This window comes from Chenopodium album, chromosome 9 (genome assembly GCF_948465745.1).
Source record: "Chenopodium album chromosome 9, dcCheAlbu1.1, whole genome shotgun sequence".
In the NCBI taxonomy this organism is placed as follows: domain Eukaryota; kingdom Viridiplantae; phylum Streptophyta; class Magnoliopsida; order Caryophyllales; family Amaranthaceae; genus Chenopodium; species Chenopodium album.
In genome coordinates, this window is record NC_137842.1 from 16,446,449 (window position 1) to 16,460,518 (window position 14,070).

The following is a 14,070-nucleotide window of genomic DNA, read 5'->3' on the forward strand; positions in this document are numbered from 1 at the left end:
TGTCCTTTTCTTTGTGTCTGCCATGGGTAAAAAAGGGAAGCCTTGACATTACTACTACCTCCATCCTATAGAACATTGCTAAGATTAATTGACCCCCAAATTAAAAAACCCTAATTTCAATTTAAAGCCCTAACTTACGATGATTCGCAAAATCAACAAAATTAATGGAATAAGTCTTTAATTAATGCTACTTACATAACTGCCTCGTAATTATGCCAATTGAGTATATTTGCATAAATTGGAGCTCAAATTTGGAGTTCATCTTCTTCAAAGGGGAACAATGGAGTTTGGGTGGAAGAGCAGGGGGTTAATTGGGGAAGAAATTGAGAGGAGAGAGAAAATAAAGTTAGAGGGAAAGAAAGGGTAAAAAATTAGAAGGGAGGGGGGTAAGTTGGTGCACGTGACTCCCACGTGGTAGTCAACACCGTAAAACCAAGTCAACATGTCGGAAACCGCCTTAAGGTGTTATTTCACAAATAATTTCTGGTATTAGGTGTGTTTTCACAAAAAATATTTTATAAGGTGTTTTCTCACAACAAAACACACTTAAAAGGTGTTATTTGACAAAATATCCTATAATAATTCTCCGGAAGATTGGGAGTTTCATAATTGATAATTCTTATAGCATGTCTACTAAGTTTAGCAATCACTATACTGAGTCTTTCTGCATAATTCATTACACAGTAAAAATAAAATATAAATAAAAAAAAAAAAAAATGTAATCAACATAGTGAAAGTCACTCCATCTGATTTACTTGCTCCCTTTGTTCGAAAATAATTGTCACCGTGTAATAAAAATTCATAATGTGACAACAAAATACGGACAAAGGTAGTAAAAAATTCAATAGACTGTAATACAATGCTAATTTAAACTGCCGAAGCCTCTCATATAAGCGAGTAGGCCTGGTGTTTGAGTATATTTCTTCTAGCTTTGATCCATCTCCATAAGCAATTCCATGTCACATTGTCACCTGGAAGCAATTAAGGCAAAATCTGGGAATCAAGGTTTTTTGTGTCCTACAGCTTGGCCACAGAGAAGTGCATTGCTTGGAATCGGATATTCATCTCTCCATGAATTAGCAGGAGAATACACCCGAAGATAGAACTGCTGCCCCAAATACTGGCGTGCCCAATTTTCAGATCTTATATTCCACATTCCGACGTTGTCCAGTGGCATATAAACTGCAGTCCATGAATTTGGGTATACCTGTTATCATAAACAAGATAGCAAATTAGTTTAGGTGTATACATTTATTGTTTAAGATGCCTAGAAATAGTTGTTCATAAATTCTCTTGGGTAAAACTTACCTGCACACTGCATCTCGAAATACCATCTCTTAGATTGTAACTCGATCTGCTATCAGTCGACCATTGTCCTCCTTCCATTCTGGTCAAATTCACATAACAATAAAATCAGACTCTGAAATATACTGAGTTTCTGTACATATAGCTAATGGAAACAAACTAGTATAAAAATTTAGTACCCAACAATGAAGAAAACATGGCCATCAATATGCCAAGACTGGACAGTGTCTTCAGAGTTCTCAAAGACAACTTCAACAAATGCTCGGTAGTCAGCAGCCATGACAGAAGTCTGCTGACTTGCGCCATTAGAGCTAGGACTGTCAGAGATGCTTCCAAGGCTAAAAACACCTGAAATCTTGAAGAAGTCGGCAAGCTTAAGTGGTGTATCTGCTGGGATAAAAGACACACCATTCACGGCGAATCTCTGCTTTCCATCAATCACTGGAGCTGAATTTGCTAGCCTGATTGTACGTGTAGTATTGATCATCCCATAGTGATAAGAACCTTGAGGGTTAGGCCTTGGTCCACTAGCTGTCAAATTTTGCCTGAATTTTTTCCAAGAGAAGCAAAACAACAAAATATGAGTGTAAATCGCCAAGTTCTACATCAGTACAACAGACATTTATATCTTAATATTCATAATAAAAACTAAAAACAAACTCTGGCAAGATTCAAGAAGATACTTTGAATAAAAGAAACTGAATCAGACTTAAGTACCTGACGGATCTGGCTTGGTTTAGAGACCAATCAATCTCAGTTGTGGGCCCGCCAGGAGGAGGGCCTGTAACACCAGCTGCTGAGTTACTGTAGTGGAGAGTGGAGGTGGTGGTAAGTACTTGAGAGGTGAAACGGGTTGAGACAACGACGTAGTAATCCTGTGGAGGTTGGTCCATTGTAACGAGTACTGAATACGATTGTCCCAGATGCACATCAAGGGATGAATAGGTATTTTGAAGAGTGTGGTCTCCCTCTGTCTCTACTAGTATCAATTTGTGTCCTTGGATTCTAAAATTGATCGACGTTGCTGTCCCAACATTAGATATCCTGAATCTGTATGTTTTGCCTGTTACCAAAACAATCACCCACCAATTATTATAAGCATTTTCTCTGCAATAAAATTTAAATCCATTTTGTCTCCTAAACAAGTACCTTGATCAACTGTAAAAGTATTTCCATTTGATCCGTGTCCATTTATGACAAGTCCATCAGGGAAAGGCAGATCATGTCCACCATCTAATATCGCTTTTAAATCCTGCATATTAGGAAAGTGGGAGGAGGATTCAATACATGAACATTTAGTCCGACAAGTAAAATTCATATCATTTCAAAGTATTCCACTTACTGTGTGATTCATTTTATACCAGTCCCCAGCAAGAACGGTGAAGTCTCCGGCAGGGGGAGGGAAGGGGACAGGTATCAAGGGTCGGCTATCAATTCTGATGCCACCATAACCTCCGGCAGCTTTGTGGAAAGCAAGGGACGGGAAGTAGTAGTAACTACCAATTTGATCTTTAACTTGGAGGACATATGTAAAATTTTGCCCAGGAGGAATAGGACAATTTGTTCCGTATACACCATCCTGCCACGAGTTTCTTCTCTGTTGTATGCCATTCCTACATCCATTCAGAAAAGAAAACCTCAAAAATCTCAGATTACATTCCAAATACAGCAAACCTACAAGTTGTTTTCCATTGGTTACTGTCGCCCACCCAATGTGGCAATGTGTAATAAAAGGCTTTATTGCACAATTATCAGGTCTGGCCCTTTGGTGACCGGGATCCAGATGTGTATAAAGATACATGCTCTGCATTGTATTAAACTAAGATAACGAAAGAATTGTAAGGATTCGATCATAATCTCTCAATTAAGAGTCCATGTCAACTACTCGGAGCTGTTATACGCAATAGCCTATTCCTTTATAACACAAGATTAACCATCTTATGGAGCTATGTAAGTGTAAAACTTCACCATGCTGATTTCCCAAACAATTTGCCTTATACTGATTCATTATGTAGGTGAAAATCCTTCAGTAAACATTTGGTCAAAAACACACTTTTGTATAATGTAAGCGATTTATTTTTAGAGACAGAACTCAACATTTGCCCGCGTAAAGACAATATACTTCATACAAAATACAATCATACTACTGCCTCAGTGCCTCAATTTAGAATCATCAATAAATTTCTGTCAAAACTGGAAACTGGCAAAGGTTTATAATACAATAACCTACCATATACTATATATATCAACATCATATTGCAACAACCTAAAACATACTGCAATCACTAACAAGAAAGCACTGATTCTTCTAAATATCAACAAAGGGAATTGACTCACGCTCGAACACGCGATCCAATCAAGATTTTACCATAAGGCTAGTTGACATTCATACAGCCAAAAAAAAGAATTTCTATGTACATGAGTGCAAAAATGCAATTACAAATAAATAAATAAATGAATAAGTTCAATAATTGGTTAACAATTTCTTCATCTCCAATTCTAATATGTACAATCAACATTGAGTAAATGGGCAAAAACTAGATCAAATCAAAAGATGGGAAAACAAGAATTTACCAGGAAAGGAGGAATGGTTCATCCAAGCTATTAAATACACTAATAATCAAATTGTCATTGGTGACTGCCTCAATTGGTGGTCCTGGAAATTGCCCATTAATTAAAATCCCCTGTTTCATCAAAATTAAACCAACCCATTAAAATATTATCAACAACAAACAACTAATCACAGATTATCCTCCACAGAATAGAACCATTAGATTACACCCTCTTATCTTTTTACAAATACCTCGGACTTAATTTATCAAAATAACCTTTACGATTGATGTAACACATTGAAAAATTTGATTGTAAACTATTACTACTATATTCGACAATGTAACAACTTTTTCCAGACATTTTGACTCAATCCCCTACCTATCGAGTTTCAATATACTTAAGTGCACTCGTATACACAATGAAAACTACATAAAATTTGTAATATTCAATATTTTTATTTTTCCTAAGACAAAATTTTCCAATAACTCCAAGAATAACCTTGTCAAGTACAACCTAATTAAACGTGACGAATACGAGCTCATTAAATTACAATATAACATCAACAAACAAAGAAAGACGTACCTGTCGTTTGACACCAAGAGGATAAATATCACCAAAAGTAACATTCCATGTAAAAAATCTGTAAGGACTCTCAGCTAAACTGCTTCCAATAATTGTCAATAACACCACTAAAAATAACAATAACACACTCTTCTTCTTTAGATCACTCATTTCTTAGTGACTCGGTGAGTAACTAGGAGCCAAAAAAAAAAAAAAAAAAAAAAAAAAAAAGCAAAGGGTGTATGATGATCGATGAACTTAGGTAGAAGAGAACTTGTATGTTAAGTTACAGATCTAATTATATAATGTACAGTTTATTCATGGATAAAGCAAGGTGGAATGAATGCTTTCTTTCTTTTTTTCTTTTTTTGAATTATGGATATCTTTTTATAAAGCAAAGAAGCGCGGATTCGGAATAATAAATAAATACTTTGTAAATAAAATGATTAATTATTATAATGGGATTTTAAAATGGTGTGTGGACTAGTGTAACTGTATGTATTGTCGGTGTTATAGCTTGTAGTAGTAGATTTTGGGTGAAGAGATTTCATTAATACGTACTTTACTGTAGTAGTGAAGTACATTTATTGCGAGTAATATCATTGGATTTGTGAATAAATAAATGTAAGAGAAGAGAAGAGAAGACGAGGTTGTTTTTGGAGACAGAGGGATGATTAAATTCCATGAGCTGTACTGAATGTAGTCGGATGGGTACTTGATTCCGCGTTACTGTTTATGTCACGTTGTTTTCTTTGGGGCTGTTATTACCATGTGGCCTTTTTTAGGAGCTATGATACGTAATCACTTTTTCGGTTTTGAAATAATTGACACGGTTTCATTTTTTAATTGTGTTTACTCTTATGAATAGCTGAACAGGGGTGTCAAGTCGAATAAACGGATAAAAGTTTGGATTGACTTACAACGGGTTGGATCTATTCGAGTCGGGTATGTTCGGGTCAAAGTTATCTTTTTAACTCGTCTTGGTTTGGGTCGGGTCAAATCTGTCGTGTTTGGGTTGGGTCAACTTCTGACAGTTCATATTTGGATTTGATAAATTCATATCGAGTTCAAAATGGGTTAAACCGAATTAATATTAGGTCGGATGACTTTGAGCAGGTTGATTCCAATATTGCTAATTTCGATTCGATGAGTTCAGTTCAATTCGATTAGAATAAGGTTGATTCAGTATTAAGGATCCTCTTTGGGTTTGGCTGAATTTGATTTCACAATCAAAATCAAAATCAATATTCAAATAAGGTCATTTTTAAACTAGATTTATTATTAAGCTATTACCTTATTATTGGGTAATTATCATGTCATTTATGTGTCATTTTTAATATCGTATCATTAACACTTATCGTGTCATTTTTATCTTTAAACCAAATTAAAATCAAATTATTGATCACTTATCATACCTGCATAGGTGAAACGATAAATAATGAACTAATGACAATAAATTGATAGATAATACTCGTAATCGCATACATTTGAGTTTTAGTATAGTAAAAACATCAAATTGAAGACATATTTATATTTTATTTTGTTGCATTACATATAAAAAAAACTGTTATGCTTACGGCTCCCTTTAAAAGAAAATTCTTAACGATTAATAAAACAAATAATATGTTTAACTAAAAAAAGATATAGATAAATGAAGGTCAATATTAGTTTGGGTATTAATTTCTTCCAAACAAAAAATACTCTTATAATTTCACCTTGGAGTTTAATTTTACACTTACTGAATACTCCATTCGTTTCAATTTGTTAGTCCCATATACTATTTTGGGCGTTTAAAAAATATCTACCCATATTGAATGTATTCCACTTTTAACTTAGTTTTTATTTCCTACTCCCTCCGTCCCAAAAAGAACGACCTATTTGGGTTGATTACGCGGGTATTAAGGAAGTTAAGTAAAAAGAAGTAAAAGTATATTGGAAAAATACATTTACATGGGGTTTGTAAAAAAATAGAGAGAGAAAGTAATAAAATAACATGGAAAATCAAATTTTTATATGGGGAAGCTAATTTTGCACAAATATTGTAGCAAATTGGTGGGCGTTTTAATGCAAATGGGTCATTATTTTTGGGACAAAGTTTTGGCCAAATGGGTCGTTCTTTTTGGGACAGAGGGAGTATTTTATACATAATAAATTATGAGTGGTTAGATTAATTGATTGTGAATTAATAACATGACTCTATGTAAAGAAATTATTCCCTTGATTTATGCAATTATGACTAATGCTTTCCTTAAAAAAATCAAAAAAATTAAATAAGGCAAACTATTTATGAATTGTTTTTTACTTTAATGCTAGATTCCAAATATTCATCTTTTCTTATTTTATGTGATTGATTCCATATGGGACTATCATATTGAAACGGAGGGAATATCTTTTTTTGATGAATATCTTTTTTTGATAAATATACATTGACTTCAATTCCTTCAATTTGGAATGTGTAATGCATACAAGTAGGGATGTACATAGTGCGGTTTAGACCGCAAACCAAACCGCAATTTTGCGGTTTAGTGCGGTTTGCGGTTTGAAAATTGCGGTGCGGTTTTTTAAAATGATCAAAACGCGGTTTGCAGTTTGCGGTTTGGTGCGGTTTCCAAAATTATTGAGACCAAACCTTACCGCAAACCGCACTTTAATGCAGTTTGCAATTTTTATACTATATTTTCGTTAAAATTATATAAAAGAACTAAAATATATGAGCTAATTTTTGACTATTAGTTAATTAAAGGTTAATAAAAAGAGTTTAATATTTAAATTATCAACTAATAATTATAATATAAAATAAAAGTTTTGTTTTAAAAAGAATAATTACAATTTTAATAAAATACGGTTAAACCGCAAACTGCACCTCACCAAACCGCATCTTGCGGTACGGTTTGGTGCGGATTTTTTAAAAGTGTTGTTTGGTGCGGTTTGAAAAAATTACAAACCGCACTTTTGCGGTTTGGTGCAGTTTATGATCCAAACCGCACCGCGAACACCCCTACATAGAAGATAGAAATTTTGGCTATTGAATTGGGTTTGCAAATGGTCATAAAGAAGGGTATCACAAAGCTAGTAGTACAAATGGATAAGCAAGAATGGATCGAAGCCATCAGATCAGATATGCTAGTTATCAAGGAGGCGAGTGTGGAAATGGGTTATGTTTCTCCAATTGCAAGCCCATCAACTTTGAATAGTTCTAAATTGGACAAGGGTAAGCAAGTCATGGTAGATCCGCAAAGTCCAGTTCGAATCAGGCTGGCCTTTAGAGTTTCGTTCAGCCTAGAGATTGTGGAGATTAGTTCTGACTCAGAAACCAAAATTGGTGATTTCGATCTCAATCAAACTCCTAGCCTGGAAGAAGTGGAAGTGACGAGTGTGACCAGCAGCAAAGGGAAAAAGAGAAAGAAGAGCACGACAGTTGAGAAAGGTAAAGGGGTGAAATTCGGTTTGTCGGATGGTGATAGTATGGAGTCTTCTGATGGTGTTGGTGTTGGAGGTTCACGGGCTAAGCGTGTTCTCAAGACAAAAGGGAAAAGCTCGAGTGAAGAAAAGAGCTGGAGTTTCTAGCTCCCAAGAGGAAGCAGGTGTTTTTGTGGTTGTGTAAGGGGCTCAGTGGCTGGCCCGAAAGAGCCACAAGAGGACAAATGAAGATCTGGTGCTGGAATTGCAGAGGTTTAAGCAACAAGGAGTCCTCTGCAATTCCCTTTATAAGTAGTATGTGTAATAAGCTTAGTGTTAATATTGTTTTTATTTCAGAATATAAGTGTAGTGTTAGCAGTTTAATTCCGTTATTTAGTAGTCTTGGGTATAAGGAATGTTTTGGGGTAGATGCTTCTCCGGAAGCTTCGGGGGGTTTATTCCTTTGTTGGTCTTGTAAGCTAGTAGTAATCTCTTCATCACCCAACACTATCTGTTGTAAAGTGTGGGATGATTTTAACAATATTATATATATTTCTTTTGTGTATGGTTCGCCTTACCCAGAATGTAGGATGGGGGTTTGGGATGAGTTGGGTGTCTTTTTAGATACGTACAATGGAAGTCATCTCCTGATTGGGGATTTCAATCAAGTCGAATGGAGGTCTCATAAACAAGGCGGTGCAGCTCAGATTAGAGGAGCCTCAGACTTCTCCTTTTGGAGAATTCACCATGGGCTTATGGATATCCCCTTTAGAGGGGTAGACTTTACTTGGACCAACAATAGATTAGGAGACGAGAATATAATGGAGAGACTAGACAGGGCGTATTGTAATATGGCTTACAAAGATCTCCATCCGGAAGCTTTAGTGTGGAACTTCCCCTTTTTCATCTCTGATCATGGTCCAATCTTTTTTGACTCAAATCCGAACAAGCTTGCCCGAGTGAAAAGGCCGTATAAGATGGAAGCGTGGGCTTTGAATTTTATGGAGGCTCAACAGGTGATCGTAGATGCGTGGAAGAAGGAGTTTACAGGCTCAAGAATGTATTCTCTCCAGCAGAAAATTAAAGCTGTCCAGGGAGAGTTGAGAACCTGGTGCCTGAACTTTAGGGATAATCACAAGATTAACTGGGAAAAAATTAATGAGTCTTTGGTAATTTTGCAGTCAGCCGGCATGAATAGAGATGATGTTCAGAAGGAGAAAACGCTGAGGAGGCACTTGGAGGAGGAAGTAGAGATCAAGAACGCTTTCTGGAGGCAAAGGGCAAAAGGAAAGTGGGATGTTTTAGGGGATAGATCAACTTTCTTCTTCTACAGAGCAGTCAAAGGAAGAAATTTGAGGAATGAAATTAGAGTTTTGCAGCTAGAGGGTGATGTTTGGTGTGCAGATCATTCTAGGATTAAGCAAGAATTTGTGAGTCACTTCAAGAACATCTACGGGGGAGAAAGTGAGCAGCAGTCAGCTCAGGAACAGGAGGGCCGGTTAGCTCTGAGTGCAGAATGGTTACAACACCTACCTCAACTCTCTGAATCTCATCTCTCCCTCTTGAATGGGGAGTTTACTAGGGAGGAAGTGAAGAAGGCGGTGTTTGGCATGAAGCCTATGAAAGCGCCGGGACTGGATGGTTGTCCTCCTGTAGTCTTCCAGAAGTGCTGGGACATAATGGGTGATGACATCTTCTCGGCAGCAAATAGTTTTTTTACCGGGGGGCATATACTTAAGGAATGGAACAAAAATTTCATTTGCCTAGTCCCAAAGGAGGAGAATGCAATCAGGGTGGAATCTTTCAGACCGATTGGGCTGTGCAATACCATTTATAAGGTGATTTCGAAGTGCCTGGTGAACAGATTAAAGCCTATTCTGCAGGAGGTAGTTGGGGAATTCCAAAACGCCTTTGTCCCAGGAAGATTGATGACTGATAGTGCGCTAATGGGGCATAAACTTATTCAGTTTGTGAAGAGCAAAAAGAAGAAAGATGGAAATTTTGCAGGGGTGATAAAAGTGGATTTAAACAAGGCATATGACAGGGTGAGGTGGGAATTTGTCATTGACATTCTAAGGAAGATGGCATTCCCGGAGAAGTGGATTCAATGGATTAGCCAATGCATCAGATGAGTCAGTTATGCAGTCCTTGTGAATGGTGACCAGTCAGAATGGTTTTACCCGAAGGCAGGCTTACGTCAAGGAGATCCTCTTTCCCCTTATCTTTTTATTCTGTGTATGGAAGTCTTATTAAGAAGGCTAGTCTGGCTCCAGGGACAGGGAAGGATTTCAGGAATCAAAGCTTCTAGGAGATGCCCAGTCATTTCTCACCTTTTTTTTTGCTGATGATGCCCTTCTGTTCTTCAAACCAAGTATGGAGGTCTGTAAGGAGCTGAGTAAGGCTCTGGATGAGTTCTACGAGATTTCAGGGGAGGTGATCAGTGCAAAAAAATCATTCGTGATGTTCAGCCTGAACACTCCTTCTACATTTGTGAGAATCCTCAGGAAATCCTTGGGAATGACTAGTAAACGCTCATTTGGGACTTACCTAGGATGCCCCATGGATGTAGATGGCAGAAGTCTCTCCCAGTTTGAATATCTGGTGGAGAAGATCTCGAGTAAAATCCAGTCGTGGAAATTCTCGGGCCTTTCTCAAGCTGGGAGACTCCTCCTGATTAACTCAATTCTCGTAGCTCAGGCATCGCATATCCTATCGCTGTTCCTGCTACCAAGGAAGATCCTAGGGAAAATTGGCTCGCTATGTTTAAAATTCTTCTGGGCGGGAGTAAAGGACAAGAGGCCCATCTATTGGAAAAAGAAAGAGGTGTTAGAAAGTCACAAGTCAGTGGGTGGTCTTGGTCTGAGGAATGTACTAAGGCTTAACCAGGCTATGGTGCTCAAACAGGCTTGGAGGATTCATGATAATAGGAGCTCGCTGATGGGTAGGCTTATTATTGGCAGGTATGGTGGCTCGCCTATCGAGAGATGTTCCAGGGATAAAAACTTAGGAAGATGTTCCTGGGCCTTTAGAGGAATGGTGAAAACAGCATCAAGAATGAAAGAGGGCTTCTGGCACAAGATTGGTCGGGGGAGCGAGGTAAGCATCGAAGGGGATAGATGGACTCCGGCAGGTAAGGTGCGCTTCAAGGAGAGCATCAGCGAGGAGGATAAGGGAATGTATGGGAAAGTCTCTGAATTGATAAACGAAAGGGGTGAGTGGAAAATGAGGGTGGTTTGGAGGCTGTTTGGGACAGAAGATGTCAAGCGTATCCTCTCGGTCCAGCCGAATCAGGATCTGGGAGATGAGGTTCTTTGGGGAGAAACTGATAATGGTATCTACTCAGTGAAGTCAGGGTATAGATGGTTGGAGGGACAAAGGGATGGAGGGGAAGGAACCCGTTTTTGGAAGGAATTTTGGAGGCTGGGTCTACCACCGAAATGGCTCCTGCTAGGATGGAAAGTGTTGAATAATGCTTGTAGTTGCAGTGAAGGGCTAGCGAGGAGGGGTGTGAATGTTAATATCGCTTGTGTTTTGTGCCGAAGAGAGAGTGAAATGGCGGCCCACCTCATCAGAGACTGTGAGATTGTTAGGAGAATCTGGTTGTGTGGGCAGCTAGGAATCAGGGTGCAGAACGAGAAGGTGCCAGTGGAGACATAGTTAAGAAACTTTCTTTCATATGCTTTCAAGATGAAGTCAGAATACCCCTGGTAGTATACTGGCAATCATATGGTGTATCTGGAAGCACAGGAATGACATCATCTTCAGAAAGGCCAGTACATCACCGACACAAATCTGTATTCTGCTTAATGAGGTGTTGGGCACGGTGTTGAAAGTGTGGAACAAGGTAGAGAGAAACATGGAAAACAAGCAAAAGATACACCAGGGAGGACAAGAGACTTCTTTCTGGCAAAAAGGGATGCACGTACCTCATGGGGTAGCTATGGTAACAGTAGATGGCGCATGGAAGAAAGCCCGAGGAAGACTGGACTCTGCAACAGTAGGATTGGTTCTCTCAAAGGAGGAAGGAGTTCTATCTGAGGGGGGCAAGAGAATGGTTGGCACCTCGGCACTTCATTGTGAGCTGTTGGCCATAAGAGAAGGGATCATCATTGCAAGCCAATGTTTCAACCACCTAGAAATCAGGACAGATAGCAAACTCTGCGTAGAAGCCATCAGGATACCGAGCCGAGCACCAAAGGAGCACCGGAACCTGGTCCTAGATATCCTTTGCTTATGCTCTAGTCTTGCTTACTTTTGTTTCTGTCATGTTCCTAGGAATGTTACATCTAGAGCTCACGATCTAGCCTTTAAGGCTAGGAAAGGAGGTTAGATGTAATGTTGTTTTATTCTTTGTTTCCCAGCTGTCAAAAAAAAAAAAGGAGGCGAGTGTGTCCACATCTTGAACAATTGTCGTAATTTAGTCAAGTCTTTATGTAAACTTGTCTTTAATTATTGATTTATGGAAGGTAATAAGGTGACAGATGGATTGGTCAAGTTAGTTGTTGTTCTCAAGGAAAAAGTTATTATTTCAATAATCCTCCGAAAAAAACCCCTTAACTAGGACTTAGTTGCGGTGACCTCGCCTCGTTTTATTAGTTAATTTGTGGTGTCTTGTTTTGTGTTCTTTATACTCCTTTTGAAAAAAAAAACATTGACTTCCTGGCAATAATTCAAGACTAGAGAAACACAATTATGAAAATTAAGCATTTGTTTGGTATCACTATGATTTTTGTTTAGGGAAATTGTTCTGTATACCCCTAAGGTTTTAAAAAATGCATCATGTACCCTTGAAAACTGTACCCCTGAAGTTTGTAAATAAATGCACCAAATAACCTTAATCCTCTAACAAATGCACATATCATTGACTTATCAAACTAAAATCATGCTCAAACACTGACTCACTTGTAGTACTTTATATTTACTAGGGCAGCTAACGCGCGCGATGCGCGTGCAATAGCTAGCTATATCCTAAATTCTCTTTCGATTTTTTTTTCGAAGAAATCTCTTTCAATTCGATTTAACCTTACATCACAAATTTAGTTCTTGACAACTTTTTAATGAGAAAAATATATAAACAAATATATCAAGGGGTATAAATTATTCCATGCACTATTCTTAATATTTTTTAAAAAAACAAAAGTAATCATTATATTATTAATGACAGTGAATAAATAGTCTAGATGGTATAATTGTCCAAACACTATTCATTACAAAAACTTATACACATTAATGAGGGTATATATGTAAATACACATTTTGAAGGGCATAATTGGCATAACACTATTCATAAGTGTAATCTTGTACTTTTTATAAGGTAGGGATGTAGTAAAACTGCCTTAAAGCATATATTAAATCATAATTTAAACTCCGTTGATCATTCTAAATCCTAAATTTTGGGTGCAGAATTTGCTTTATTAATTAAGTTTACTTATACTTAAATGATTTAGCATTAAAGTAACATTAAACTGTAATAATTTGATGCTTAGAGAGTCTCAATTTAACAAAATTAACATTTATTGCGAGTCTAAGGGTATTTGGTGCAATTTTATACAAACCTCAAGGGCACACGGTACATTTAAAAGTTTTTCAAGGATATACGGTGCATTTTTTAAAAGCTCGGGGGTACATACATGGAACAATTTCCCTTTTGTTTATTGTTTTTTGGTTTTTAAAATCATATGATATATGTCATATAAATAAAAAATTGATCAAACTCATTAAAATCATGATAATTTTGAAAATTAACAACAGAAAAGTAGTGAAAACACTTTTTTCCTATTTTTTGTATATATATATATATATATATATATATATATATATATATATATATATATATATATATATACTAGTTTTGTGCCCCGGCGATGCCCGGGTAGTTTATGGACTTTTAAGATAAAATTATACTATTATAATTCAATTTGATTGAAAATAGAATTCTAAACTAACTATTTTTGCTACAAAGTCAATCTATATTTATCCAACGTGGTACGATACTTGGCGAAAAATTAAAACACTGAATGATGTTGTCTTGTAGCCTAATTATAAATTTATTATTTGGTATTTTATCGAAGAAATAAATAACTCTAAACTAATAATCTTATTCTAAAATTCTATCCTAATTTAATTGAAAATAGAATTTTTACCTAATTTTTTTATCTTATGAAATCTATCCAAGGTGGCGCGACACTTGACGGTTTTTTATCATATGAAGTCTATATGATATATATATCATATCATATAACTAATATATAA

The 14,070-nt window shown here is 36.8% G+C and overlaps 1 protein-coding gene across 1 annotated transcript; it reads right to left on the reverse strand.

Moving 5' to 3' along the window:
• Window positions 1-601: 601 nt before the first annotated feature.
• On the reverse strand, window positions 602-4,994 carry LOC145558440 (L-ascorbate oxidase homolog). The gene is made up of 8 exons (XM_081619686.1): window positions 4,441-4,994; window positions 3,880-3,989; window positions 2,648-2,918; window positions 2,455-2,557; window positions 2,023-2,368; window positions 1,485-1,850; window positions 1,309-1,387; window positions 602-1,207 (listed from the first exon to the last, which is right to left on the reverse strand). The coding sequence occupies exons 1-8, from the start codon at window positions 4,588-4,590 to the stop codon at window positions 1,001-1,003; spliced, it is 1,632 nt and encodes a 543-aa protein (XP_081475812.1). The 5' UTR covers window positions 4,591-4,994; the 3' UTR covers window positions 602-1,000.
• Window positions 4,995-14,070: the final 9,076 nt, after the last annotated feature.

What these genes read in the sequence shown, in the direction of transcription:
- LOC145558440 (XM_081619686.1), bottom strand. Translation starts at nt 4,590, where the DNA reads ATGAGTGATCTAAAGAAGAAGAGTGTGTTATTGTTATTTTTAGTGGTG. An exon ending in CTCTTGGTGTCAAACGACAG is followed by an intron (nt 3,990 to 4,440) that starts GTACGTCTTTCT and finishes TTGATGAAACAG; the next exon opens with GGGATTTTAATTAATGGGCA. An exon ending in TACTTTTACAGTTGATCAAG is followed by an intron (nt 2,369 to 2,454) that starts GTACTTGTTTAG and finishes TTTTGGTAACAG; the next exon opens with GCAAAACATACAGATTCAGG.